At 57.3% G+C, this 26,847-nt stretch overlaps 2 protein-coding genes across 4 annotated transcripts in view; both read right to left on the bottom strand.

Annotated features, from left to right (window-relative positions):
• Nucleotides 1-15,588, bottom strand: part of COL7A1 (collagen type VII alpha 1 chain) — a 31,780-nt gene extending 16,192 nt beyond the window's left edge. The window contains exons 1-54 of the mRNA XM_019630538.1: nucleotides 15,504-15,588; nucleotides 14,811-14,991; nucleotides 13,983-14,142; nucleotides 13,803-13,896; nucleotides 13,547-13,708; nucleotides 13,178-13,341; nucleotides 12,971-13,100; nucleotides 12,751-12,867; nucleotides 12,503-12,649; nucleotides 12,301-12,417; nucleotides 12,076-12,225; nucleotides 11,865-11,993; nucleotides 11,084-11,227; nucleotides 10,869-10,994; nucleotides 10,639-10,782; nucleotides 9,915-10,034; nucleotides 9,598-9,741; nucleotides 9,145-9,270; nucleotides 8,897-9,043; nucleotides 8,539-8,661; nucleotides 8,073-8,219; nucleotides 7,685-7,819; nucleotides 7,455-7,601; nucleotides 7,233-7,369; nucleotides 6,810-6,936; nucleotides 6,578-6,724; nucleotides 6,337-6,491; nucleotides 6,185-6,220; nucleotides 6,075-6,101; nucleotides 5,936-5,980; nucleotides 5,791-5,853; nucleotides 5,273-5,344; nucleotides 5,142-5,177; nucleotides 4,950-4,985; nucleotides 4,702-4,773; nucleotides 4,067-4,144; nucleotides 3,805-3,831; nucleotides 3,670-3,723; nucleotides 3,489-3,551; nucleotides 3,336-3,395; nucleotides 3,196-3,231; nucleotides 2,537-2,581; nucleotides 2,422-2,457; nucleotides 2,040-2,084; nucleotides 1,921-1,956; nucleotides 1,766-1,798; nucleotides 1,381-1,413; nucleotides 1,173-1,226; nucleotides 1,033-1,092; nucleotides 904-939; nucleotides 725-805; nucleotides 589-624; nucleotides 350-394; nucleotides 19-90 (exon numbers count right to left, since the gene is read on the bottom strand). Coding sequence (XP_019486083.1) covers nucleotides 19-90; nucleotides 350-394; nucleotides 589-624; nucleotides 725-805; nucleotides 904-939; nucleotides 1,033-1,092; nucleotides 1,173-1,226; nucleotides 1,381-1,413; nucleotides 1,766-1,798; nucleotides 1,921-1,956; nucleotides 2,040-2,084; nucleotides 2,422-2,457; nucleotides 2,537-2,581; nucleotides 3,196-3,231; nucleotides 3,336-3,395; nucleotides 3,489-3,551; nucleotides 3,670-3,723; nucleotides 3,805-3,831; nucleotides 4,067-4,144; nucleotides 4,702-4,773; nucleotides 4,950-4,985; nucleotides 5,142-5,177; nucleotides 5,273-5,344; nucleotides 5,791-5,853; nucleotides 5,936-5,980; nucleotides 6,075-6,101; nucleotides 6,185-6,220; nucleotides 6,337-6,491; nucleotides 6,578-6,724; nucleotides 6,810-6,936; nucleotides 7,233-7,369; nucleotides 7,455-7,601; nucleotides 7,685-7,819; nucleotides 8,073-8,219; nucleotides 8,539-8,661; nucleotides 8,897-9,043; nucleotides 9,145-9,270; nucleotides 9,598-9,741; nucleotides 9,915-10,034; nucleotides 10,639-10,782; nucleotides 10,869-10,994; nucleotides 11,084-11,227; nucleotides 11,865-11,993; nucleotides 12,076-12,225; nucleotides 12,301-12,417; nucleotides 12,503-12,649; nucleotides 12,751-12,867; nucleotides 12,971-13,100; nucleotides 13,178-13,341; nucleotides 13,547-13,708; nucleotides 13,803-13,896; nucleotides 13,983-14,142; nucleotides 14,811-14,991; nucleotides 15,504-15,588 — 5,022 coding nt within the window. The remainder of the gene's footprint in view (nucleotides 1-18; nucleotides 91-349; nucleotides 395-588; nucleotides 625-724; nucleotides 806-903; nucleotides 940-1,032; nucleotides 1,093-1,172; nucleotides 1,227-1,380; nucleotides 1,414-1,765; nucleotides 1,799-1,920; nucleotides 1,957-2,039; nucleotides 2,085-2,421; nucleotides 2,458-2,536; nucleotides 2,582-3,195; nucleotides 3,232-3,335; nucleotides 3,396-3,488; nucleotides 3,552-3,669; nucleotides 3,724-3,804; nucleotides 3,832-4,066; nucleotides 4,145-4,701; nucleotides 4,774-4,949; nucleotides 4,986-5,141; nucleotides 5,178-5,272; nucleotides 5,345-5,790; nucleotides 5,854-5,935; nucleotides 5,981-6,074; nucleotides 6,102-6,184; nucleotides 6,221-6,336; nucleotides 6,492-6,577; nucleotides 6,725-6,809; nucleotides 6,937-7,232; nucleotides 7,370-7,454; nucleotides 7,602-7,684; nucleotides 7,820-8,072; nucleotides 8,220-8,538; nucleotides 8,662-8,896; nucleotides 9,044-9,144; nucleotides 9,271-9,597; nucleotides 9,742-9,914; nucleotides 10,035-10,638; nucleotides 10,783-10,868; nucleotides 10,995-11,083; nucleotides 11,228-11,864; nucleotides 11,994-12,075; nucleotides 12,226-12,300; nucleotides 12,418-12,502; nucleotides 12,650-12,750; nucleotides 12,868-12,970; nucleotides 13,101-13,177; nucleotides 13,342-13,546; nucleotides 13,709-13,802; nucleotides 13,897-13,982; nucleotides 14,143-14,810; nucleotides 14,992-15,503) is intronic.
• A 3,469-nt stretch (nucleotides 15,589-19,057) lies between these two features.
• Nucleotides 19,058-26,847, bottom strand: part of UQCRC1 (ubiquinol-cytochrome c reductase core protein 1) — a 10,473-nt gene continuing 2,683 nt past the window's right edge. For all 3 annotated transcript variants that reach the window (XM_019634527.1, XM_019634542.1, XM_019634534.1), the window contains exons 3-13: nucleotides 25,227-25,313; nucleotides 24,004-24,133; nucleotides 23,591-23,789; nucleotides 22,956-23,035; nucleotides 21,309-21,424; nucleotides 20,926-21,069; nucleotides 20,655-20,815; nucleotides 20,453-20,538; nucleotides 20,045-20,133; nucleotides 19,673-19,748; nucleotides 19,058-19,248 (exon numbers count right to left, since the gene is read on the bottom strand). In XM_019634527.1, coding sequence (XP_019490072.1) covers nucleotides 19,184-19,248; nucleotides 19,673-19,748; nucleotides 20,045-20,133; nucleotides 20,453-20,538; nucleotides 20,655-20,815; nucleotides 20,926-21,069; nucleotides 21,309-21,424; nucleotides 22,956-23,035; nucleotides 23,591-23,789; nucleotides 24,004-24,133; nucleotides 25,227-25,313 — 1,233 coding nt within the window. In that variant the 3' untranslated portion in view covers nucleotides 19,058-19,183. The remainder of the gene's footprint in view (nucleotides 19,249-19,672; nucleotides 19,749-20,044; nucleotides 20,134-20,452; nucleotides 20,539-20,654; nucleotides 20,816-20,925; nucleotides 21,070-21,308; nucleotides 21,425-22,955; nucleotides 23,036-23,590; nucleotides 23,790-24,003; nucleotides 24,134-25,226; nucleotides 25,314-26,847) is intronic.

The raw sequence follows: 26,847 nt of genomic DNA, 5'->3' as shown, positions 1-26,847 counted from the left end.
TCAGAGGTTAGGACTCACGTTTCGTCCGTCCTCTCCAGGATCTCCCTGGTCTCCCTTCTCACCCACAGGTCCCCGAGCTCCAGGTGCCCCCTGGGAAGAGCAGCTGGTCTGAGACAAATCCTCCCAGCATTTTGCAGGTTCCCCCATGACCCCTCATATTACCCCAGCTTCCCCGTTACCCCAAAAACCATGCCAGAGTTTCCCATCACTACATGCCTCCCTGTGGGTCTCCATCACCTCCCTCCAGATTCTCCCATCACCCTTTCTTCCCTCAGAGTGTCCTATCACTTCCATGCCCACCTCCTAGAGGTTCTCCCATCACCCCTTACTTCTCCCTGCCAAGCCTCACCCGAAGGCCACGCTCGCCAGCTTTTCCAGGCAAACCCGGGTCACCCTGGTAATGGAGAGAAAACCACACTAAGCAGGTGAATTAGGCTCAGACTAACTCAGGGAGTGGGACAAAGACGGGCCTGGGCACCAGCTGGGCAGGATGTAGAGGGATAGACTGAATGGCCTAGTGGAGCTCCCAGCCCGGGGGTCACAGTTCAAGGGTAAAGAATCAGAAACCACATTGGAAAGGGGTCTCACCGGAGGGCCCTCGTCACCTTTCTCTCCAGCTTCACCCTGTGAGACATGAAAGTCAGCCCTGGTTCCAAGACCCCCAGTGATGCTGGCAACACCCTACTCCTCATCTCCAAGGACTCCCCCAATCTGACCCTCTTACCTCTCGTCCTCGGGGGCCGACAGGTCCTGGGGAGCCAGGCCGCCCAGGGTCTCCCTTCTCTCCAGGAGGCCCTGAGTCACCCTGTGGAGGATGCAAGATATAGCAGCCAACCCTTGAGGAAAAGTGACCCCAGAAACTTTGACATTACCGTACCTGTACCCAAGGTCACAGGTACTCACCGGGGGTCCTGCTCTGCCAGTGAGGCCAATGGGACCCTGCAGGGCATGGGGAGGAGGATTAAGACTTAGTTGGGGCTCCCAGGCACCACCTCATCTTCTGTCACACTCCCTATCCCCATATTTATTCACCCGGTTTCCAGGGTCTCCCTTGGGGCCAGGGTCTCCAGGAAGAACCAAGCCAGGTGGGCCCTGTGGGTGGAAGGATCTGAAGTCAGGGGGACACGACCTTCACCTGTTCTCCCCCCTCAAAACACTTCCCCTATACTCACTGGCTCCCCTTTGACTCCGGTAGCTCCTTTGGGTCCAGTGGGCCCCACATCTCCCTGGAGGTGACAAAAATCACCAGCCCCAGGCTCCATGACCCTCACCACACAGCAATCATGCCACAACCCTCATAACCTCCAGGGGCCTCTAGGCAAGCCTTATGGCTTTGACCTCAACCCTGCAACAGCCTCCCTTCACTCTCTCCAGATTTACCTTCTCTCCTTTGACTCCATCACCAGCAGGTCCCTGAAAACAAACAGGACAGACACAGCTTGGCCCGGCCTGGGGAGCACAGTACTACAGCCTTGATTGGGGATGGGGTTACATAGAACTGGAAGTTACAGAGCTTAATCTCTGCACAGAAGTCAGAGTCACCGCTGGGAGTAGGGCAGGGGTGGCACAGAGTTCATGACCTGTATGGTGGGTCACGGGGTCACAAGATCACAGCCAGGGGTCGAGGCATGTTATAGCATAAGGAGAGTCACCGAGCTCTGAGCCTGCCCAGGGTCCCAAGGTTATGGAGACACTGGCTTCCAGGTGGATCACTACTGCTTGAGGGGCTGTGCTGTGCTCAGAGCCCCATTCTCTCCTCACTCACCACAGCAGAGTCCCCGGGGCGGCCAGGCTCCCCCTGTGGAGAAAGGATAGAAGCAGGGAAGGGTCAGAGACCCACCTAGGAACCCAAGGTCCCAGTGTCCCACCTGCTACAATCCCTGCTATGGGGGGGACACTGTACCCCATCCCATGACCCACCTTCTCTCCTCGGCGGCCAGTGGGTCCTGGTGGCCCCTGCACATAGAGAAAGCATGAGACCAGGCGAGGAGGAACACGTGAAAGTCCCACTCCTGGTCCCACCAAAGTCACAAACTCACTTCAGGACCCTCGGCTCCAGGATACCCAGCAACTCCCGGAAGCCCCTGAGGACAAGGAGTAGAAATGCTGATCCAGGGGGTGGCACCCAAGGGCTAGAGGTTAAGAGTGGAACTGGAGAGGGGTCACGGAAGAACAGGATTTAGGTCAGCAGGGGTCAAACTTAGCAGGAGGGGGTCAAACCCCAGGTCAGTTCCGCAGGATCAGAAGGCTAAAAGCAGGTCCCTGGGGTTGAGGGTTAAAACCTGCATCAGCAGGAATTAGGAGTCATGTGAGGAGGCATCAAGGAGCAGGGGCAGTGGAGGTCAAGGGTGAGAAGTCAGAAGTAGGAGGGGACCCAGAGCCCAGGTCAGCTGGCACTGGCGTTGGGGTCGGTGGGTTCACCTGGGGTCCCACTGGGCCAGGGAGTCCACGTTCGCCCTGATGGAACAGAATGGGTCAGAGCTGAGCCTGGTTCCAGACCCCTCAGTGCCCTGAGAGCCCCCCAGGCTGCACTTACCTTCTCTCCAGTCTCACCCACACCCCCTTGCAGTCCTCGGTCACCCTGAGGGGAGAGAGACAGGAGGGGGAGCCTTGACTGTTGAGCCCCAGACTAGGTGTTTCAGACTCTAGCCATCCCTCTGAAACCAGAACCTGTGACTGAAGAGAACTATTATCTCTTCTTTTTTCTTTTTTTAAAGATTTATTGAGGAATTGGGGAAGGGGAACAGTGTTGGAAAATTGGGGAAGGGGAACAGCCAAGCTGTTGTCCTTCAATCTTAGTTGTGGAGGGCGCAGCTAGCTCAGCTCCAAGTCCAGTCGCCATCCGCTCAGCTCAAGGAGCCGTGTTCACTCTTAGTTGTAGGTGGGCGTAGCCCACCATCCCATGTGAGAGTCGAACCGAACCCGGCAACCTTGTTGTTAGGAGCACATGCTCTCATCAGCTGAGCCATCCTGCCACCTGTTGGCAGCTCAGCGGCAGCTCAGCTCGGGGGCAGTGTCACTGGCCCATGTGGGAATTGAAATGGCAACCCTGCTGCTTAGAGCTCGCGCTCTTAACCAACTGAGCCACTCGGCCGGCCCTGAAAACCCTTATTTCTTGATCCTCCCACCTCCCCTAATCTTATAAAGGTCTCAGTGTGTCACCCCTCATACCAAACCTCCTAAAATGGCACTCACTTTGGGGCCAACGTCTCCAGGAGGTCCCCGTAGGCCCTGGAAGGGGTTCAGAGATTTGGGCTTGAGCATAAGGATGGAGTAGAAGGTTGATGGCTGTGGGTTGGAGCTGGAGCCCTCAGAAGCCCTGGCCCTATACTCACCCGCTCACCCGGGGTCCCAGGTTGTCCTGGGAGGCCTGGGGCTCCATCCTCACAGTCACCCTGAAGGAGAAACAGATGAGTAGGTGGCTCTGCACCCCCGCACCCAGATCCCCACACCCCAGACCTGGGACGCCAAAAGGTCAGATCTCCTACCTTTTCTCCTTTCTTTCCAGAGGGGCCAACTGGGCCTGGGAGTCCGGGGCTTCCAGGAAGACCCTAGGAGGAAGTGAGTAAAAATGTGAGCCTCCTACTGTGAGGCCCAGCACCCACCACTGCCCAGCAGAGCCCCTAGCCCCTCTATCTACACCACTGAGCATGGTCCTCAGGGCCTCACCGGTAGCCCGGGCTCCCCTGGAACACTGGCGCCATCACCTGGTCCAGGGGGACCCTGGGAGAGAACAGCATGTCGGGGGATGGCCAGGGGGAATCAGACTCCAAGCCACCCCCTGCCTACCTTGCCCTCACTTACCCGCTCCCCACGATCGCCTTTGTCACCCTGAAAGACAGATCATGACCCCATGACCCTGGACCATATCTTCACTCCCCAAGATACCAGAAGGAATGAGGGTCATGGGGTGCAATTAGATTACAAAGGTCATAGGGGAACTGAGGAGTCATGGGGGTGGTCAAGGGTTCACATGGGCTCAGAGCAACCAGTAGGGTTCAAATGGAGTCACCAGGTCACTGGATCACAGAGAGATCATGAGACCATATGGGGGTCATGTTGTCACCTTCACAGCTGTTCCAGGAAGTCCTGGGGGACCACGGGGTCCTGGGTCTCCCAATGGGCCATGAGATCCAGGAGGGCCCTGATGGAGAAGAAAAAGTGTGAAAAACAACCCCACACCAGCCGAGTGGCTCAGTTGGTTAAGAGCGCGAGCTCTGATTTGATTTGAGGGAATCTGGTTTGATTCCCACGTGGGCCAATGAGCTGCGCCTGAGCTGAACTGCCACTGAGCTGCCAACATGCGGCAGGATGGCTCAGCTGGTGAGAGCACGTGCTCCTAACAACAAGGTTGCCGGTTCGACTCCCACATGGGATGGTGGGCTATGACCACCTGCAACTAAGATTGAACATGGCACCTTGAGCTGAGTGGCCATGAGCTACTGACAGGTGGCCGGATGGCGACTGGACTTGAAGCTGAGCTAGCTGCGCCCTCCACAGCTAAGATTGAAGGACAACTTGGTTGTCCCCTTTCCCCAATTCCCCAAGAAAAATCTTAAAAAAAAAATAAAATAAAATAAAATAAAAATAAAAATCTTTAAAAACAACAACCACCACCACCCCACAGACCCCTACTCTCACCATGCTTTCTGTTGGTTCCCCTACCACACATCACTTGATCCCACATACCCTAGAACTTACCGGAGGTCCAGGGTCCCCTTTCATCCCAGGAAGCCCTGGGCCATCACCGCCAGTGACTCGTCCAGGCTCTCCCTACAGGGACGAGAACAGTGGGCAGGACTCAGGGTATGGGAGCTTTGAGGTGGGAGAAACATCTAGAAGTGCCCAGCTATTTCTTACCACACCTCAGGCCCTGCACAGAGTCTGGCCTGGGGCAACCCTGGTTCTCCCTGGGATATCCTGGCCCCCTCCCTTCCCCCTTCACCTACCGGCTCCCCCTTCGGGCCTCGAGGCCCTCGGTCTCCCTGAAGACAAAACAGAGCAAAGGGTGATGCTTGGTCTCAGGCGCGTCTCAGGGTGGGCCCGCACGGGCCAACACTGCCCCACCACCCCACGTCTCCACTCTGCAGAAAGAACTCTGGGAAGATGCTGGGAGAGCAAAGAAGGAACAGCAAACTTACCGGTTCGCCACGGGAGCCAGGCCACCCTGGGGAGCCCTATAAATGGAGGCCAGAGTCAGGACAGTCAGACCACCCCTCTCACTGAAGCAAAGTGTCCCACCATGTGACCTACAAGGGCAAGGCTCTCTCACCTTTGGGCCAGGCGTTCCAGGAGTCCCAGGGAGGCCGGGGCTGCCTGGAGCCCCATCTGCTCCAGGGTAGCCCTAAGGAGGCAAAGAGGTCAGGGCAGGAAGGGACCTTCCCTCAGCACCCCTGGCTTGCTGGAGGAGCCCAGACTATTCTCCATCTGGTGTCCTCACCCCACAGGCTCCCAGGTGTCGTTGGGGGTGGAGTAAAGGGGCAGAGAAGTGGGCCTCTTTGAACTGGATGGAGCCTAGCCCCAGGCACAAGGGCAGTGAGGAGGCAGCGGGCCCTTCCACCTCAGGGACTTAGGATTCCCACCCAGGCTCTCCAGGGAATCTCGAAACCCCACTGGCCTTTCTACATCAGCCCCTTCCCCAAAGTCTCTGATGGGCTTTATAGTATTCACTTAGGCTTCTAGAAATACCCTGTGGTTCTAACTTTGTTCTTTCTTTCTTTCTCTCTTCTAAAAACCCTGAGGGAACATCAAGGAGTGTCTTAGGCGAAACACAGTGGTCTCCACACTCACCCTTTCACCCTTTGCAATGGAAATTCCAGGGGGCCCCTGGGGGCCAGGAGCACCGGTCCTGCCCTGAGCAGAGAGAACAGGTAAGGAGGCTAAGGAGGCTGTATGCCAGTCGGGGCACAGAAGACAGATATGGGGAGGCACTCACCGGGAGGCCGGGGGAGCCGGGAGGCCCATCTTGTCCTTTCAGGCCCTAGGAAGGGTGGTCAGTGAGCTCTGGGCTCCCAACCTTCCCGCTGCCCCATTGACCCCTAACCCATTCTCTACCCCCCACCAGGGCCACTCACCATCTCTCCGGGTTCCCCCTTCTGGCCCTGGGGAAAGATATGTTGGACAAGGGTCAGAGTGGCTAACCACAGGTGTGGCCCTTGCCCACCCCATAACCCTGGACACTTACCTTTGGACAATGCACCGAGCAAGGCTCTGGCTGTGGCTGTGGAAACAGGGTCTCCTTGAGGCCAGGCAGTTCTACCAAGAGCTCCCAGGCCCCCTCTTCTCCACGCCCTCGCCCCCGAGAAGCCCCTTCCAAAGCTGAATGGCCAAAGCTACCTGACACAGGGTTGTTGCCAAACTATTGACTGCCTGATTCAAGCTTGGACCATCATCCACGGCAAAGAAGGTCTGGACAGGGTCCATGCCTGGCACCAAACGACGCAGCTGTTCTGGGTCAGCTCCCGCCAGGCCCAAGATCATCACTTTCAGCCCTAAGGAGGGGTCCAGCAGCCTGCATGACAACCCTGCTGGGGCCAGCCCTATGCCAGGTCCTACCCCCACCAACCCAACTCCTCACCAGCAGCTTGGGCCTCACGGATAGGGTTGAAGATGTCACCTCTCAAGGGCTCATCTACTAGCAGAACCATCACCCCTGGCACTTGCCGGCGGCGTCCAGGAGCATCTGGTGCCAACAGGTGTCTGTGAGCTGTGTCCACGGCTGTGCCTGGTAGGAAAGACATGTCAGAACCCAGGGGCACTGAGCTCCCAATGGAGAAGCCCAAAGAGCCCACGTCCACTGCAGTCCTTACCCAGGTTGTTCCCACTTGGGTCCGTGTAGGGGATATCGCGGATCTTCTGCAGGATGATGCCAGGGTCATGGGAGCTGTTCAGCGGGAATAGCGGGGAGGACCGGTGACTGTAGGACAGGAGACCAACCTGGGGTGGGAGGGAACACAGAGCCTGGGGAGGATGACAGAGCAGGGATGGGGGGCACAGAGCCTGGGGTGGGGGAAGTGGAGCCATAGAGCCCGGGTACATGACTAAACCTAAACTATTAGGGGTCAGCAGTGATGGTAGGATAGGGAGCCTAGCAGCAGGTAAGATCTGGAGCCTGGGGAAGGACTGGCAGAAAGCCTGGACCGATGGTGGGGTATGGAAATCGTAGCTACTGTGGAGCCCGGGGTGGGGCAGGGCAGGGACAGGTAGGGGTCTGGTTGCCTCTAGGGCCAAACCTGGACTGCATGTGGCCCAAGGGGCCCAAGTGCAGACACCAGACGCCCCAGAGCTCGCTTTACAGCCTCTGAACGATGAGCGTTGTCCCGAGTGGTGTGCAGCAGGAACACTATATCCATCAGGCCATGGGGACACACTGCAGGAAGGGGGCGGAGTTACGAAAGTGGTCAGCCCATCTAACTATATATACCCTTAGGCCCCTCCCACTGTGCCCATCATACTTGGGCTCTGTGTGATAGTGGCCTTAGGACCCTGTACACCCTCCTGGATGGGTGTCAAGGAGAAGATGTAGGCGATGCCGGGCTCTAACCCTGTCACCTGCTGGGAGCTCGAGATCCCTGGAAGTGTCTGTGAGGCCCCACGCAATTCTGCAGAGGACAGAACTCCGTTAAGCGGGAGGCCCTCCATGGAGCCCCACTGCCAGCCCCCCCAACCCTGGCCTCCCCTTCACCTTGGCCGGGGTCTCCTAGTGGCTGCCAGGATAGGATGTAGCTTGATACTCCAGACACTGGGGTCCAGGCCAGAGTCACTGAGTCAACTGAGGTGTCTACCACACGCAGTTCAGTGCTTGGGACACGAGGTGACTCTGAAGAAGGGATCAAAGACCAGGGATCAGAGTCTGTCCTGAGAATCCAGAGGGGAGAGTTCTAAGGAGATCCCGGGGCAGGTTCATTTTAGTGAAGGAAGTGTCATGGGAAGTCATGCTGAGGTCACCCCAGGGTCAGAAGTGGTAGAGGGGCTACAGGAGGAGTCGCTCAGGGTCATGGAGTGCAGGAAATCAGGGGCGACATCAGTGGGGGGAAGAGCGCACCAGGGAAGGGTGGTTCCTCTGGGCTCACCGGTGTATGCAGTCACTTCCACGGGGGGCCCTTCTCCAGACGGCCACAATACACTCAGCCATATGTGGTATGGGGTCGCTGGCTCCAGCCCATCCAGTTCATAGCTGCTGAGCTCTGGCCCCAGGACCCGGGACTGTTCCTGGCCACCTGGGGCAAGTGTGAGGGTCGGGCTGGAGGCACGTGGGAGGGTGCTACAGCCCGGCATTAATGGACGCGCCCACCTCACTGACCCTCACCTCCCTTACTGGCAATGACCCCGCCAGCCTCACTGGCTGACCCTACCCGTTTTATTCACTCTGTCCAACTGACCCTCATTGATCTCACCCATCTGGTTGACTAATCTCCGGAGGGTCTCAGACCCCATTGACAGACCCTGCCCACTTTCACTGACCTCGCCCACTTGGCCGACCCCGCCCACGGCCCCACCCCCAGTGGCCCCTAAACTCCTACCGGGGGCACCTCTCACCCTCAGGTCGCCAACGCAGACGGAAGCCCTGTGCTCCGGACACCGGCTGCCAGCGCAGCCTCAGCGAGTGCTCCCCTCGGTGCACTACGCGAAGGGTCTCCAGGGCCGGCGGAACCTCAGGTGCTTGAGAGAATGCACAAGAATTAGGGAGGCTCCACCCCCACTGGTCCCTCCGCCAATTCCAGACCAACACTGGAACACTCACCCCCCAACCTGCCCCTCTGCCTATCCCAGGTTTTATCCACTCAGACCCCGCCCCCACAGGTTTACTACTAATCTCTGGTCAATATTCCAAACCCCGCCCCCAAACCGTCCGGGACACCAATCCAAGGCTCGTCCCAGTCCAAGCTCCGCCTACGTGTGGTGATGACAATGGAGACCGGTGCGCCCTCACGGTCCCCAACCAGTGCAGTCACCCGCACCGAGTAACTGACTCCGCCTTCAAGCCCCCGTATTTCTGCGGAGTCCGTGTTTCCTGGAAGTATCTGTTGTCTCGTGGGGCCACCTGGCCAGGCGAACATAGGGCAATGGTCAGGAGTGGGGGTGACTGACCAGAGGGGACAGTCCCCAGCAGGGAGGACAAAGTCAGGGTTAACGGAACCATACCCTCACTCCGGCCCCAGACCAGTCTGTAGGCTGTGGCTCCAGGGATCCCCACCCAAGTGATCCGCAGAACATCACTGGAAGCATTGAGGATCTGCAGCTTTGACACACGGCCCACGGGCTCAGGGTCTGGGAGCAGAAGCATAGTAAGGGGTCAGGGGCCACTAGATGGCTGGCAGAGAACAGGGTGGTAGTGCAGGCATAGTCAATACAAGGAGGTATGAAGGTCAGCATGAGGTTAGTGTGGACAGGTCAGTGTAGGGAAGCCATTAGAGGGAGGAGGTCAGTGCTTCGGAGCGGGCAGTGTGGTCACTGTGAGTGGACACTTAGTCAATGTGGGGTCAGTGTAGGAAGTCACTGAGCAGTGATGGAGTGGGCAGCTGGACCAGTCAGAAATACACAGCAGGGAAGGGTAGCCAATGAGATGTGGGTGGCAGCTGGCCAGGGTCCACTCACCAGTCTTTGCAACCACGGAAGCAGGAGTCCCCTCCACACCAGCCATGTGGGCCCACACGTGCACCGTGTACTCAGTACCTGGCTCCAGCCCATCCAGTTCAGCCACTGTGGCTTCTCCAGAAACCAACTGGGATTTCTCTGGGCCTGGGAGTGAGGATGGAGGCAGCTCCAGGGCTAGTCAGACTTTGCCCCCCCAATGCCCCACCTGGAATACTAAGAAACTCCCAGCCACCATTCCATCCAGACCCCCCAAGACCCTCCAAAGCCTCTGGTCCCCTCCAAAGCCTCTGGTCCCCTCCGAAACCCCTGGTCCCCACCGTGGCCTGAGCGCCAGGAGATCCTGTATCCCGTGGCACCAGGAAGCCTGTTCCAGGCAATGGTGACAGATGAGCTGCTAGTTTGAGTCACATGGAGTTTCCGCACTGGGCCCAGTGGGTCTGCAGGGAGGGGCAATGGGGAGTCTGATGGAGGAGGCAGTAGGAGGTCTGGCGGGGGTGGTATTTGGGGCCATCTAATAGGGGAGGGCTATCAACGCCTAATAGGAGGCAGATATCTGATAGGGGAGGTAGCGAACGGGTCAGATGGGGGAAGAAGTAGGGGTTCTGATAGAGGGGATAGTGGGAATTTGAGGTGGCAGGTGATAGGAATCTGAGAGACAAGGGAGTCTGACCGAGAAGGCAATAGGGTTCCTACGGAGGCATTAGGAGGCCAGGAGAGGCCTAACAAAGGAGCAAGTGTGAATCTAAAAGGAAAGCCCAGTCCAGCAGAAAAGGCAGCGGGGGCCTGAGAGAGGAGGGGGTGGAAATTCTAAGGCAAATATAGTGGGGTCACGGGCAAGAGGCAGAAGAATCTGACAAGGGCAGGGGCTGAGGAGGAGGCAAGGGAGACAGAGGGAGAAGCAGGGGCTCTGCGGGAGGAGGCGGTGGGAATCTGAAGGCGGAGACTGGAGTTCTGAGGAGAAGCAAGGGTCTAAGAGGGGAGGCCTGGGGCTCTGAAAGGGCGCTGGAGGTAGAGAGCCAAGGGGCAGAAGCAGGCCCTGACCAGTCTGAGCCACGACGACCACAGGGGGGCCCTCCTCTCTCCCTCGCAGCGCCGACACAGCCACCTGGTAGGAAACTCCAGGCCGCAGCCCTGTGATATCTGTGGCAGTAGATTCCGGGGGCAGCGTCTGGCTGGATTCTGGACCTAGGGTCAGAGGGAAGTGTTGGCATGGTTCCTGCCTGCCCCCTCGATCGGAACCCCAGCAACCTTCCCACACACCCGATACTGACCACTGTCTGTCCTCCAGCTAATCCGAAACCCACTGGCTCCAGGAACAGGTCCCCAGGCCACCCGCACTCGCGTTGCATCTGATGCCACGACCCGCAGCCCTGGGATGGCAAGTGAGGTTTCCGGCTCTGGGGGGTTAAAAACAAGAGGTCAGGGGTCAAGACTAGGACTGAGTGAGTGAGGCAGTTGTCCCCCACAACCCTCCTGCCGTGCTCACCCCGACGGACAGTGAGGATGCTGGCACTACCCTCGCGGGTGCCAACTCGAGCAGACACCCGTACAGTGTAGCTCAGCCCAGCCCGGACATCATCCAAGTCAAAGGCTGTCTGACTGCCAGGAAGCACCAGAGTCCGCTCAACCCCTATGGGAGAAGGCAGGGTAAGTGGGCAGGGGTCAGTGAGACATAGAGGTGTGGGACACAGACGGTCAGTGATGGACAGAGACACAGGATGAAAAGGACCAGTGAGGGATGGGCCATGGAATGAAAGGGATGTGAGATGAGGTCATCGGAAAAAAGAAGTCATTGGGGACAGTGACACAGGATTACAAAGGTCAGTGATGAATGGGGACACAGGACATGGGATGTAGGATGACAAAAGTCAGTGGACAGCTATATGAGTTGGCAGATTATTGATAGTGATGTGTGGTGACAGGGTCAGTATTGGATGGAAACATGGGATGAGAGGTCACTGTGGACAGTGGTCACAGCTAGGGTAATAGAACAGCAGGAATTGAGCTTGTAGTTGTGGAGAAGGGTGAAAGCCATGGACAGGGATAGGGGGCAGGGAGTGGAGACAGATCCGGGTGGGGCAGAGCAGGGGGCAGCAGTCCTTGTGATGGGTCTAGACTCAGTGTTATCTTGAGAGGTGAATGGACAAGGAGACAGGAAGAGGCTGTGGAGACCCAGAGGAGGAAGGAGATGGAGTGAGGGTTCAATCAGACCCCGAGGGCTGGAACTTTAGTGTGTGTCAGGGGGGTGCCGGCTGTGTCCACCTCACCCTGGATGCTGCGTACAGTGATGCGGTACTCGGTGGCACTGGGAACTGGGCTCCAGGACACTCGCACCCGTTGCCCAGGCAGCTCGGTCGCCTGCAGGTCTGTCACAGGGCCCACGGGCTGTTCTGGCCCTGTTGGAGAGCACAGCATGAGAGGCAGCCTGGTTTTCCTGTACCTTCCCCTGTCACTTGGCCAGGCCCACCAAGTCCTCACCAGTGGGGACCACAGTTGCAGGTGTGGCCACCTCACGGCCCTCCAGCAGGGTGTAGAGTGTGAGGCGATACTCAGTGCCTGGCTGCAGACCATCCAACTGGTAGCGGGTCACATCGGAGGGCAATACCACCTTCTGTGGCACCTCTAAGACTACAAGATAACAGAGTCAGGCCAGCTTAAGCTAAGCTCCCAACCCTGCCTGCCCATCGTCCTCCCTACACTGACCATTCTCACGCCGCCACTCCAGCCGGTAGCCACGGGCCTCAGGCACCATATTCCAGGAAAGGAGGATGGATGTGGGGCCCAGGATGACCGGGCGCAGTGTCTGCTCAATGGAAGTGTCTGCCCAGGGTACATGGGATGTCAGTGGCCTCCATGCCCTGTCTGTCTCCCCACCCAGCCTGAAAAAAGCACCGGGCCTTCTCACCAGTGCGGGCAGTCAGGGAGGTGGCAGACCCCACAGTACGGCCAAGCAGGGCACTCACGGTCACCTCATAGTCTGTGCCAGGCTCCAGGTCACGCAGCAACACTGAACCCTGCCCAGGGCCCAGCTCCTGCTGCAGCGTGGCCCCTCCTGCTTGCGGGGACAGAGTGGTCAGTGGACCTTGCGGACTCAGGACTCTACAATCCTGTCTGAGGTGCCGGGACTCCCTTCAACCCACACCTGTCACTCACCACTGAGGACCCGCCATGTCACACGGTAGCCAGTGGCACGGGGCACACTCCGCCAGGCCACCAGGAGGCTGTGGGCTGTAGTGTTCTGGATGGTCACCTCCGGCCCCTCCAGGGCAGCTGGGGGAAGGTCCCACCAGGGATTAGTGGAGTCAGGAATGGGGAGGGGTTACTGGGGTGGGTGGGTAGGTGGGTGGGGTCAGAAGTTAGCAAAATTGCTCACTGGTCCGAGCTGTCCCACTCACGGTCTCCCCGATGCTGTTGGCGTAGAGGGCAACCACAGTTACTTGGTACTCAGTCAGTGGCCGGAGGCCCTGCAGCCGTATGCTGGTCTCACCAGCTGGGACGCTTACCTACCCAGGGTCAGAGGTCACTTCATTTTGCCCAGCCAAGTCCCCAGCCCTCCACCTATGGTTCCTGACATCATTACCTCCCGCCGTTCACTCGGCACTGGCTGTCCCAGACCTGTCAGGGGAGTGTACTGGACCTTGTAACCAGTCACAGGACCACTGGCCGCTGTCCACTGTACTTTCAAGGATTGACTGCCTGGCTCAGACAGCACCAGGTCTCTTGGACCAGAGGTCGAGTCATCAGCTGAGAAAGGGGGAATCAGGCAGAAAGGCTAGGAGTCAGCACTTCCGATGTGGCATTAGGATCAAAGTCAGGAGCACAGAGGGTAGGGTCAGCATCTCTAGGGCAGGATCAGAGGACAGCACCCCTAGCTTGGTGTCAGGAGCACATGGGATGGGGTTGGGGTTGGAGGTCCTGGTCAGGGCACACAGGATGGGCAGGAACTCACGGGGCAGGGTCACAGGCACACCACCAGCAGTTGTGCACACTTTCCTGGAAACGAGGGGCAGCAGTGTCCTCAAGATGTTGAAGTCGTTGACGAAGAAGAAGAAATCGCTGGTGGGCTGTGAGGCAACTCTCTTCAGCTCCTGGGGGTCAGCATTCTTGATCCCTGAGGTGATGTCCAATCAGGGCTCAGCTGCCCACATGTCCTCTGACTGGTCCCTGCCCCAGCTGACCTATCACTCCCCCACCTGAGTACTCACCCACAGCAAACAGCTTGACTCCCTGTCCCTTCAGCCTCTGGGCGGCTGTGTCCACCAGGTCCTGGGACTTCCCATCTGTGATGAGAATGCAGACCTGGGCAGACACAGGGGTCAAGTCAAGGCTGCATCAGATACTTAACCTGGGGTCACCTTAGGAGGCATGGTACGGTGAGAGATCACCTTCGGGACACCAGGTCGGGCCAGCTGGGGCAGGAAGACATGGTCAGCCACGTGGAGAATCGCAGCCCCTGTGCGCGTGTTGCCCCCTTTGTAGCTGAGTTCACGGATGGCACGGATCACATCACCCCCTGAGCCAAGCGCATCCAGGCCAAACTCTGTCCTGTGGGGAGTAGGGATGTGGCTACAGGCTAGGGACCAGGAGCTTTTCTGGCACTGGTCTCCAGGAGGTCCCTGGGGTGAAGGTTGTGAGTATCAGGCCCCCTTGAAGGTCCTCTTGGTCCTGTGATTCTTGCTCTCCACCCCTGAAGCCCCCAAGTTAACAAACTCCTCAGGTGCCCCTTTGTGTCCTGTCTGTGGCTGGGCCAAAGCAGGCCTGCAGCCCTTGGGGCACCCAGCCTCGGGGCAGGGGCGGGGCAGGATGTCTGATTAATCAAATAATTGTAGGAGGTAGGGCCCAGTTATTGGGAGGTGGATATTGGCCAGTCAGGAAGGCCCTCTGGTGAGTGAAGAGGCTGAAGGCATCAAAGGGCTAGAACGTGGGGAGTCCAGCAACCATGGGGCATCTGAAGCCCCTGGGCCCCTCCTGGGCGCTCCATATTCAGGCCAGGCAGCACAGCCTTTGTCTTTGGCAGGGCACTAGTGTGGAGGTGTCTCAGGTGCCAGGGCTCTACCTAGGCGATCTCTGCCCTGTTTCCAGAGGAGGTCCTGGCTGAGGGGGCTCTGTGTTCCCCCAAAGACTGGCTAAGAGGTTTTCTGGGGATTTTCGCTCCTATCTGGGGGAGGGGTCCTGGGGGGCATCTCTGGGCCACCAGCTCCAGCACCACTCACCGTGGGTCGTCGCTGTACTGCACCGCAGCTAAGCGAACACCCTGTGCGCTGACTGCTCCAGAGAAGGGCAGCACCAGCCCCTCGAGGAAACTGCGCACTTCGCGGAAATTGCTGCGGCCGATGGACGAGGAGCCGTCCAGCAGGAACACGATGTCAGCGGCATAAAGGCGTGTGCAGGTCACTTTGGGGATGGAGGGGTGGCGCGATCACGACCTCTTCTTGGAGCCCATCCCCCTTTACGCTCCCCCAGCCCCTACTGTGGTCCCTTGGGACTAGGAGCTGGGGACGGGGGGAGTAGCCCTTATCTGCTATGCAGACAGGCCCGGGCCAGCTAGGGCCTGAGAGCCCTGGAGGAGCCGCGGTGGTGGCCAGAGACGACTCTGCGGAGGATTGGTGGGGAGGAGAGTCGCCTGCGCCGGGGAGTACCTGGGACTGAGGTTGGCCTCGGGTACTCAGCGCGGAGTGACCTAGGGAAGGGGACCCAGCGCGCATCTGGGGAGTCAGGGTTTGGGTCTGAATAGGCTGGGGTGCAGTTTGGGAGACACAGCGCGGGTTGCGGAGGGTTTGGGGAGTCAGGGGCAAGTCAGGAGGCCTGCGCGCGGGGTCGTGTTGCGAGGGATCCGGGATGGAGGCCGAATGCAGCCGCCGGTGACAGGGTGCAGTGCCCTGGACGGGGTCCTGTCTTGTGCCCACCTCTCTCTCTGTGCTGGGCCCGCACTTGGAGTGTCCCTGCCAGGATCCCGGCGCAGAGCGCGGCCACCAGGAGCGGCAGCCTCATCCTGGGTGGGGGAAACGGTCAGCCAGGACCCCCGCCTCCGCCCCTCGGCCCCCGCAGCCTTGGCAGGTCCGAGCCCGGCGCTCCCGGCCCCCAGTCCCGGTCTTGCCTGCCGGTCCGCCGGCTCCCGCCGCCAGCCGCCGCCGCAGTCCCCCAGCCACAGCAGAGAAAAGTCCCTAATCCTGGGGGGCGGAGCGGCGGGCGGGGACCCAGGGGCCCGCCTCCACCCACCGTCCCAGAGGTCGCCGCCCCCACCACCCCTCCCCTGGACAGATGATCTGACTCCACTTCAGTGTAAAGACCCCACCTCCTGTGGCTTCTGGGAATCCCCCAGAAGGTTCTCTACAGACGCTGAGGGAGCCCCTTCCAACCTCATCTAGGGTCAGAGGTCTTGGCTGCTTTAGATCGAACAGAGTGACTAGTGAAGTGACTGCCGGAGGCCGGAATTTCCATAGGTTCCTGGGGACCAAAGAGGCAGCAGGATGGGGTGGGGTGGGGGGTGTGAGGCTGCAGCTGGAGATGACTCACCCCCCACCCTATGCGGGTGCCCAGACGAGCCCTCGGGCCATGAATCCCGCCGGCCACTCCTGTGATTCAGCCATTTCTCTGTCTGTTGGGTCTCCTGTACCACACCCCGATCCCCTTGACAGGCTGAGCAGCCCCCAGCAAATATTGGCTCTGGGCTCATCCCAGAGAAATCAAAGCACTACTGAGCTGCACCCAAGTAGTGTCCACCCCCCACCCCCCACCCCCCCATTTGGAGGGGCTAGTTAGGAGGAATCTGTCATGCTTATGCATGTATCCATCCCAATGTCCCGCATCCCTTGCTATGCCCTGAACCAGTCCCAGGCAGATGCCATCCAGCTGTGCCCGCAGGGAGGGGCTACCGGTGTGTGGAGGGTGGGACAACCCACAGTGACAGTTCATTTCTCAGGAATTCACCCCCTCCTGCCTACAACCCCACTGATGATCCTGTCCTACCCCAGGCCAGGTTCCCCTACCTACACCTCCTCATTCTGGCCTGCCAGAGTCCCCTTCAAGCCACTCTCCTTGAAGACCCACTTCTACCCATCATCCCACCAGGCCCAGAAGTCACCCTGGGCTCCTCTCCTTACTGCCCTCACAGTCCACCTACGGCTTCCACCTTCATGACTACCCTTGCCCCATTCATCTCCCTTTAACCAGCCTGACTTCCCTCCCATATATCCCTCAACTGGCTTCTGATTGTGAATGGGGCCCCTCCAACATACCCCCAGATCAGGGCCACTATCCTGAGGAGATGTGTCTAAGGCAGAGAGATACTCTCAAGAACGCAGGCCCCCGTTTTTTTTCTGCCAGTCCTGGATAATTCTGGGAAGCCCAGAAAATATTGGGTTGTCAGAAAAGTCATGACGCATTTTTTCTCTGTTTTTCATTGCAAAAAATGCATCGTGATTTTTCCAACAACCCAATACATCTACACTCACCACTGCTACCGGGCCCCTTCCAACATGCTTAGCCCCACAGCCTCCACAGGCTAAGTGGGAGAGATGGGGACAGCCCTTCTGTGAACTTTGTCTTCCCTGGATTCCTCCAGGGCCTGAGATTTCAAGTATAGCCAGAGCTGGGAGCAATTAAGTCTATCTATATTGTCCTATTGCACAGAGGCGGGAGCTACTTTTCTCACTGACCCTTCCCCCTACTTATCCTGGGATGCAGTGCTGTGACTCATAGGACCTAGATCCTTTTCCCAAGGTCAAGGTCTCAGCCATATCCCAGGACCCTCCACCCCTTGAAGCTACAGGTGAGGGCAGCAGAGAACCAGACATTTCTCCTTACAGAGGGCAGCCCGTCACCAAGACCCTCCCCTTCTCTTGCACAGCAAAGGTGGGTGTGAGCAGGGCAGAAACGGCATGTACAGTGTGGGTCCAGCCTTCAGGGGAAACTAGAGGCTGAGCTGAGAGGGTGTTCAGGAAAACCTCATCAGAACCATGAGGTGTCCCCAAAAGAAAAGAGGGGGCCGTCTGCTGTGATGGAGGGTCACTCGAAAAGCACTAAAACAGGCTGTTGGGGAGGTAGAAGCAAGGTTGGGGTCCAGTGCAGGTCTGGAGCTCCTGGGAGGTTCAAGAGCAGAGGTGTGGTCCTCTGAGGCCCCTGGTCCCAGTCTCGGGCAGGCATGTCCTAGGGCACAGCCCGAGGCCAGCTTACATCAGGGCAGCCAGGCCTCTGAGCTGCTCTTTTCCTTCCCACACTGGCTTCAGTCACCACCTCTGCCAGATGGCACCATATGTATTTCCAACAGGGGCCTCTTTTCAGGATTCTAGCCCCACATCCCACAGTCCTGGATGCTTCAAATTTCTCCCAGAACAGTTATCAACAGCTGGGCAGGTCATCCTCCTCTAACCTACCATTCCACTAGGTACCCCAGCCCCGTTGCGGGATGAGTTCCCCCAACAGCCCCCTCTAGCCTTTCCTACAGCCATGACCTCTGCTCTGCCATAGTGCAGCTCCCCATGTCGCCACAGAAATCTGGCCTGAGTCCCCATGCTAAATTTCAGGCTGACCGAGTCACTTCTCTTCCTGGTAACTTCCAATGCACCTCCCCCACATGCTTCTGGATCAAATTCCACGGCTAAGTATGAAGGTCTTGCATGTAGCTCTTGCGTCTAGCACACTTGGAGCCTTTGAGGGTCAGGACTGGGCTTAGAAATGATGCCCCAACCTGACTGCAGAGGGTTAGGAGCACAGCAAGAGGGGCCTACCTGCCCACCTGCATTGCAGACCAGGGCCCAAGGTGGCAGGAGGATTAGACAGCTGAGAGCTCTACCAGTTCCTGGCTGCCTCAGGAGGATGGGGAGGGGACCGTTGGGCCAGCAGCTCAGGACTTGCCTGGGAGAGACCCAGTCAAGGGAGGGGGCTCAGGTCCCACTGAGCTCAGGGCTATTCTTGGAACCTGAGTCAGCAGCAAATCAAATCAAGGCAAAGGATTCTTGCCCTGCCTGTCCAGGCAGCAGTTAGAAACCAAACGGGAACAGTGCCCCAGGGCATCCTCCTCCCAGAATCCAGAGTCAACGTATGAAGGTGGTTCCCTCAGGGACAGCAGTCCTTGGTCCATTCAGGGGACCAGGAACAGCCAAGTGATTGCACAGGGCACATAGCAAGGGGCTTCCCACCTGAAGCCCCTGAGGCCACAGGCTGGAACCCCAACCAGGGCAAAGGCTGGGCCTGCAGTTGCCACAGACTCCACCTCACTCGGGACAGACTGGCCAGAAGCATTACCCATGAGGCTAAGTGGAAACATCTGGCCTCAGCTCCCTGCAGGCATCAAAGGCTTCCGGCCTCCATGGTGCAACCCCCACGCTTGCCCCTGGCTGAGGACACATCAGCCTGCTGGAAGGCGGAAGGATCCCGGAGGTACAGAACTGGGGGGAAGTCCCTGCTCCCCCATCCACTGCTCTGTGGACTCCATGTCAATGCCAAGAGAGGGACAACACAGTTTTAAACACAGGACTTTATTGGTGGTAATCTGTAGCACAGGTTTGAAGAGCTGAGAAGGCATGTTTATGGTGGGGGGACCATGCACCCTGGCCCCGCCCTCCTGCCTGCACAGGCTTCCTGCCTAGAAGCGCAGCCAGAACATGCCGCTACGAATCCGGTTGTAGTCTGGGAGCTGCTCAATGGGGCCTGTGGGGATAGGGTGGGGTGTCAGGGTGGGGTACCTGGCTGGTACAGGGACACCTGGCCCTGTGCCGCACCCAATTCAGAGCTGCCCAGAGCAGCACAAGACAGGCTTTGAGTGCAAAGAGGGAAAAGAACATTCCTCCGGGGTGCTGAGCCTGTCCCTTCATGCTCTGGCCCTCAGAGCCCCACCCCACAAGTGGAGGTGTCCGTTACCTGGCGGGTGAGGGGTACTGATGGAGGCACCTTGGCAGGGAGTCAGGGAGCTGCTGGGACAGGTTTTCTGAGCAAGAGCTCCCTGGCAGCCAGACTACTGGGCAGAGCCTCCTAGGGGCCCCAACGTGCTGCTCCCAGTGTAGGCTGGGGGGTTGGGGAGGCCAAGAGAACGGCCCCCCAAAAAAAGACAAAGCAGGCCTTCCAGGTCACTTACCCAGTCCAGCCACTGCTGGACACTGGTCATAGAAGTACTTGGAGCAGACCTCACGCACGGCATGGGCATCCACCTCCTGCAGGGTGAAGCACAGGGCACACTGACAGGCACCGGGGCCACCTCAGCCAGTCAACACCACCCAGCCGACCAGCATCTTCCATGTGTACCATGGAGCTGCCCCCTCGCCCCAAAGGGGCAAGGCAGCAGGGCTCTTTCATCGCCAGTGCCTGTGCCTGCCCTCCCCTCCAATTACACCAGCCCGGCATATGACGTTGCCTAGGACACCGGGGATGCCTACGGAGCAGCGTGTGCCGTCAGGCCTCAACTCCCCGCCCTCTAAAATCCACAACCTCTCCCAGGGGCCCAAGTTACCGCAATCCGGCTTTCCCACTCGGTCAGGGGGATGCGGCGACCATAGGTCAGGAGACTCCGTCCGATGTCCTCACACACAGGAGTGGTGCCTGCAAGGATAGGGGAGGCTTGCAGGTCCACCCAGCTCAGTCCTGGACCAGGGGCACACACTCAACCTCCAGCTTCAGGCTGACACCTGGACCGTGGCCTGACCCCAGGTCAAAACCTGTTACTGTAGCAATGGGCTGTTGCCCTGGCCACACACACCTGTATCTGAAGCTCCAAGCCCCTGTGGGTGGGGTGGTAGGGTATGGTGTGACCTCCACAGCGTTCCTTTCCAATCTTGGTTAGGAATGGTGACCGCACTGGGACTGTCACTGCCAGGATGCACTCCACCCCCTACCCTCCCCAAAGGGCTGCAGGACTCACCATCCAGATGAGACACCAGGGCATTTCTGAGGGTGTTCTTGCCCCGGAGCACCTCACTCTCTGTGGCACTGGTGCTGAGGCGCATCCTAAATAAAGCAGAGGGCAGGGTGTTCACTCCGTGAGGGTGCTGTCTCTTAGCTTCCCACTCTCTGGCCTGCTCAAAGGCCCCTACCTCACCTAGTACTACGGGGCTGGCACTCACCACTGGCCTTGCAGGAAGAATATCATATCATCGACGCTCATTCGGTCGCAGACGAAGTGTGCGCCTAACAAGCCCGTCTCTGCGTAGCAGATATTGAAGGTCTGGAAACTCTGGCACAGCTTGTTGGCCACGGCAACTGAAGCCAGTGGGCTGGACAGGTGCTGCCAAGGGCAAGAGCAGTGAGCAGCCCCCCTTCTGTCTGCAGCCTACACCCTGAACCCCACAGCCCCAGAACACTCTCTTCTCTGAAGGCAAGGTCCCTGGCACTCACCACACCACCACTGTAAGTGCAGTCATAGTGGCCGATGATGGCATTGGCCACTTGGAGGGCCACATTGTCCGGGTTGGCCCAGCCAGGCCCCTCCACCGCAATGGCCACATGGGCCAAAGGCAGGGCATCGTCACGGTGGCAGATCTGAAACAGTATATGGCAAGGCTGAGGGACAGCCAGACAGCCTGGGTGAACAGAAAAGGTGCCAGGTGTGGGCGGAGTGTGTGCATGCAAGCGTGAACACGTGGGCTTGTAAGGAAGCAGCCACGGGACCCCTTCCCATGTCCTGAGGCGTCTCTGGAGTCGTGAAGCTAAGCATGCACACGTGGGTCCTCCCAGAGGCCCCGGCTGAGAGCACTACCCCTGCCCACCAGGCGGCCCACCTGGCTGCCAGTGAAGCGGCACGGAGCGAGAGCAGGCACAGCATCCTCTGTGTACGTCCCAGACACGCTGCCGAAGTGCTTCTGGGCGAGGTCCACCAGCTGCCGGTGCTCCACCCCTGCCGAGACAGAGCAGTGTGACTGGCCAGCCTGGGTCTGAGGCACAGAGTAAGACGAGTCGCACACAAGAGCAGAACCCCCTTCTCCTGTCTTGGCAGGAGACAGCAAAGGAAGACATGACATCAGGACAGGGTGAGGGAAGAAGACCCTCCGCAGACAGACTGCCTCAGGGGCAGGGCAGGTACCTCAGGGTTGAACAGCTCCCATCACCTCAGCCACAGGAAAGCAGCGGCATACTGAGCCTAAAAATGGGCTCCTAGGTGACACATTCTCACCAGCATCAAGGACAAGACTGGGGTCCCTGGGAATAAGGCCACCTGCTCTACCTCAGGCAGATCCTGGCTGCTGCCCCTGTGAGGGGTGGCGAGTGAGAAGGCACAAAGAAGTACTACTGTAAGGCTGTGACTAGCTCTGGGGTCCCCTGAGGACTGGGGACATTTACCAGTAACATTACGAACTCACGCTTTCAGGACCCCTGCTGGACCTCAGCTCCACAACAGGAGGCCTCTGCTTCCCTAGCACCTTGGCTGGTGGGCGCCGGGGCAGTGGGCAGCCTTCCCCAGAGTACAGCCCACCAGGTGCCTCTGCCTTTCATTCTTTCCTTCTGAGCTCAGATCCTGTTGGACTCCACTGATACTGGCACTGATATGCCAGTAGCTCCAACTGTTCTTGGTCCCCAGGCTCAGTGGCCCCAAAGCCGCCAATCATGTTCTGCCTAGCCATCTTTTCCCTCCAGCCAGCGGCCAAGGCCATAAGCTGGGGAAGCATCCTTGACCCTGCTCACTCCCCCGCTCCCCTCACATCCAGACCTCCGTTAAGTTTCCATCTACACAACCATCTTGAGTCCACCCACTTCTTTCCCTCGCTCCTGCCATCTCCTAGCAGGTACCTACAACAGACCCTCCCTGGTTTGCCTGCCTCCACTCTGGCTCCCACACGGCAGCACAGCAAGCCTTAAAACACACATCAGGCCATGACACTGCCCTTCCTCTCTGCTCAGGTGCCCCACTCCCCACCTAAGTCCCACCATTCCTTAGGCCTGTGTTCAAACGAGATGTGCTTCAAAAGCAGCCCCCTAGTCTCCAACTCTGAGTCCCCCCTACCAGTCTGTGCCTTCCTTTCAAGGCACTTCCCAGTCTGCCATCAAATGTGCATCATCACTCATCCAAAGTCTGACCTGCCGAACGGCAAGGCCATGACGAACAAGCCTGGGCGCTTGAAGCTCCCACCAGCCTCCAAACGGGTCTCCTTAGGACCAGTGGGGCTGAGAAAGGCCTGTATTGGGGGGCAGGGAATATGGGGGGCATCATCCTAGGTGGCCAGTCCCAGTAGTGGCAGCTGTGCAGAATCCTTCCCCACCTCAGAGGGCACAGCAGAGAGGCTACTCTCCTCAAGGACAGGGCGGGAACAGGGTCCCCAGGAGTGGAGGATCCCCTATGGTCAGAACCAGGAGCCCCAGGCCCTGGTGACCAAGGCCGGTGCCTACCCACTCATTAATTACCACAGGAGTTCAACATGCCCATCACTCACCTCCAGCCGCTGCTAGCACCATGCGAGGGGCCTTGTAATGCTGGCTGAGGTACTCGGTCAGGTCAGCACGAGACAGCTTCCTGCAAGGCATATGGCCAATGGGTCAACACCTCTCCCAAACCAGGGATTTGGGTCATACAACGGGACTGAGGAGACAGACGAGAAGAGACATGGCTTCTCCGGAGAGAGCAAGCCCTAGCACACTGCTCGATCCCTTCCCCATCTCTGCCACCCACCCCTCCGGGGCCCAGCCCTCGCCTGGCCCCCTCACATCTGACCTCAGGACAGGCTCATAGTCCTCTGTAAGGAGGGGAGGGTGTGAGCTGACGCCGGGGGGCTCTTGAGGGGCACCAGAGAACAAGAAGCCCCGTGGATGGGATACCCAGACCCTCCACCCCTCAGGTTGTCAAGATATGCGTGGAAAAGTATCCTAAAACAAAGCCCCGAACTGGAGCAAAGACCACACAGGAATTACAAGATTCACAGGGACCACATGGCAACACAGAAAACATCTTCAGTTGTGTGAATTAGGAAAATAAATAGCATAGGCAGGTAGCCAACTAAAGCCAAACCCGTGTGGACGTGCCTGGCTAGGACAGAATGGGGGCACTAAATCCACCCCAGCCAACTCTCACCTGACATTCTCACTGGGCCCCTCCACAGCCTGGGCAAGAGGTGTGCCCTGGAACGCGGTGGCATGCAGGTAGTCAAAGACCACGTTGCGCAAAGCTGCGTCATTCTCCTGCAGCTCCCGCAGGATCACATCCCGACCCTTCTCAATCTGGGAGTCCTCCAGGCTGCAGTTCTGCACGATGTCCGCCAGGAGCTCCACAGCTGGATGCAAGGACAGGTTTGGGCACCAGGTGAGCCACCAGAGACCAGTAACAGCACAAAACCCCCAGGCCTGGCACCCCCTGGCTGCCCTGCGGCAAGGCCATATACCAAGGGTGACCCCATTCTTTGGCCATGCTCGGGGCTCCTGGGTGCCTGTCCCTTGCACCCCTGAAGTGCTATCCCCTGTCCCTGCCATCCCCACCCCAGGTATCACCTTTTGGCAGGTCCTTGGCCAGTGCCTTGATGTAGTAAGCCGTGTGCTCCCGAGTGCTGTAGGCATTGAGATGGGCCCCCATGCTCTCCACCTCCTTCTCCAAGGCATTGCCAGGCCGATTCTTTGTTCCCTAGAACCAGACATCAACAGGACCAATCAGGAACCACTTGAGAGCACAGGACCCACAGGCTAAAGTGAGCACAAACAGTGTCCACAGGTACCCCCCTCAGCAAAGAGTATGTGGATGTAGGGCCCAGAGTGCGTGCTCACCAATACTAAGCAGGCCTTGAGCTGACTGGGGCCACAGCATCATGGGCCAAAAGAATGGAGACAGCCAAGGGCCAGGACAGAAGGGCATGGCCAAAGCAAGTGTTACCTGAAATCCAGTGCTCCCCTAACAGCCTGACCTTACCAGCACCCCCCCTCCCGTTACTCACAGTCATGGTCAGGTAAGCTCACACCGTGTTCAGGTGATGCTACCACTACCTACTCTCCCCCCACACCATGCATATGACTGTATGTGTGTGTGCATGCGTGCAGTGGCCTCTGTAGGACCAAACCCTAGTCCTGTGTGTGGCAGTGGTGCTGTCCACTGGTACACACACACATGCGTGTTGAGATCCACACACACATCTGTGATACTACAGCTGGCTAGGCTGCCTGTTCCTGCTCCACACCCCTGCCCACCCCATATCATTTAAAAAACACAGGCTCTACTCCACACCAACATGGGCTCACTGACGGGCTACAGAGGTGACTGTCTCCACCCTCAAGAAAGTTTAGCACTCACTTGTACAAACAAGACATGCCCAGGCAGTCGGCCAGAGCATTAGCACTGCACAAGAACACACGCCCACCCAAGTCTGTGGGCGTGTTTGATGCACAGGTCTATCTATGGGTATCCCACAATTCCACATCAGTGCATGCATACACAAGCATAGCCTCTCTGGCGAAGAGTGGGGTTCCTGTGGCTCCCTGGAGTTTTTCTGACTTGGGGGCCAGTGCAGGGCTCACCAGAAAGCCGACGGGCGCTCACTCAGGAGCAGCTAAGCCCACGTAGCTCCTTCCAGAAAGGCCAGCCAGAGATTGCCCCCAGCTGAAGCCCCTAACTCAGGGGGCTGACTTTTTGTGTTTTTTTTAGGCCAACTTTTCTAATCTGCATCCTCAGGAGGAACAACAGGCAGCCCTAAGGCCAGAGAGACACAGGACCTCAGGAGCCTCACCTTGAAAGCCAGATGCTCCACAAAGTAGCCTGCTCCATTGTTCTTCTCGGTCTCGTACCGGCTGCCAACGTCAATCCACACCCCCACCTGGACAAGAAACCACAGATAAAGGTAACAAACAAACCACCCCAGCCCCACTTATAACCCACCCTGGGTGACTCAGCAAAAGCCCAGGACCCCCATCCACACAGGCTAAAGTTGAGGCTCATGGTCCCAGGGTGGGGGACAGCTGTCTCCAAGCAGGACCCCCGTGCTTGGAGGTACACAGGGCACCACTCCTTCCTGCTGTATTTTCTCACTAGTTATAAAGGACTCCCAAGTTTCTAAGTGGGCATGTTCACCTGGTCCCATCAACATATGAAACTCTTAAATTCAGTCTCCCTTTTCAGTTCATTGTTTTTTCTAGGCAGGCAACACAAAATTTGCAAACTTATTTTCTCCTTTCACCATTAAGGAAAGAGACACTGAACATTTTTTATTAAGAAAGTAGCCTTCATTCACACTTAAAAGTTTTTAATCAGACCTGAACACCTAACGCTGCCAAGCGTCTCGTTGGCACCCGAAGAGAGAATCTTGTAATTTTTTTAAATAGCCTCCTGGTGTGCTGTGAAACAAATGACACCACTCACCCTACATGGTCACACAGATTTCCTCTTTTAATTTACTATTTGTTCATAGCTGACTTAAAAATTTCCCATCTACTTTCCTAAGAGATGTTGGTGTACAACCACATGCCACAAATTCTTCCATAAACATCTATTTAACACCTAACATCATGGAGAGCATTTCACAATCCATGGTATCCTTTGATTATAACTGGCAGCATTCTTTCTCTGGTAACGGGAGCACAGTGGTGCTCCTTGCAAACTAGAGCATCTCACAGTCCATGAAATACAGAATTTCTACCAAGCTTTAATAACGGCTTTCAGTCGGCTTCTACAGGTGTCATGTAATAAGGAAACTGCCCATCATCTTTTGCTGTGTTCAGAAACAACATCACACAGGATATTATTTGTTCCTGAAAAACTGAAAGAATTTGCCAATAAAACCACTTAGCCCTACAGTTTAGGTTGGAGAGAAAGGGAAAGATTATTTCTTGAGAATCTTCTAAGCTATTCATATATCTAGCCAAGATTACTATCCTTGAGTCAATTCTGAGAATTTTTTTTTTTTTGGAAAGATATCCACTTCACTAGAATCTTCAAATGCATTTCCTCTACAACCTGAACAGGTATTTCTCCAAAGAGGACATACAAATGGCCAACAAACATGAAAAGATGCTCACCATCACTAATCATCAGGGAAATGCAAAAAAAACCACAATGAGGTATCACCTCATACCTGTCAGGATGGCTATCATCAATAAATCAACAAACAAGTATTGGCAAGGATGTGGTGAAAAGGGAATCCTCGTGTACTGTTGGTGGGATTGCAAATTGGTGCAGACACTATGGAAAGCAGTATGGAGGTTCCTTGAAAAATTAAAAATAGAACTACCTTATGACCCAGCAATTTCACTTCTGGATATATATCCAAGAGAAAAAAAACAACACTGATTCAAAGAGATACGAGGTATGATAAAAAAATAGTGAATGTTTACATTTAAAAATAAATTATTACA

The sequence above is a fragment of the Hipposideros armiger genome, unplaced genomic scaffold (genome assembly GCF_001890085.2).
Source record: "Hipposideros armiger isolate ML-2016 unplaced genomic scaffold, ASM189008v1 scaffold_18, whole genome shotgun sequence".
Taxonomy (NCBI): Eukaryota; Metazoa; Chordata; class Mammalia; order Chiroptera; family Hipposideridae; genus Hipposideros; species Hipposideros armiger.
Note: the sequence above shows the minus strand (reverse complement) of the source record. Positions and strands in the feature narration are given on the sequence as shown.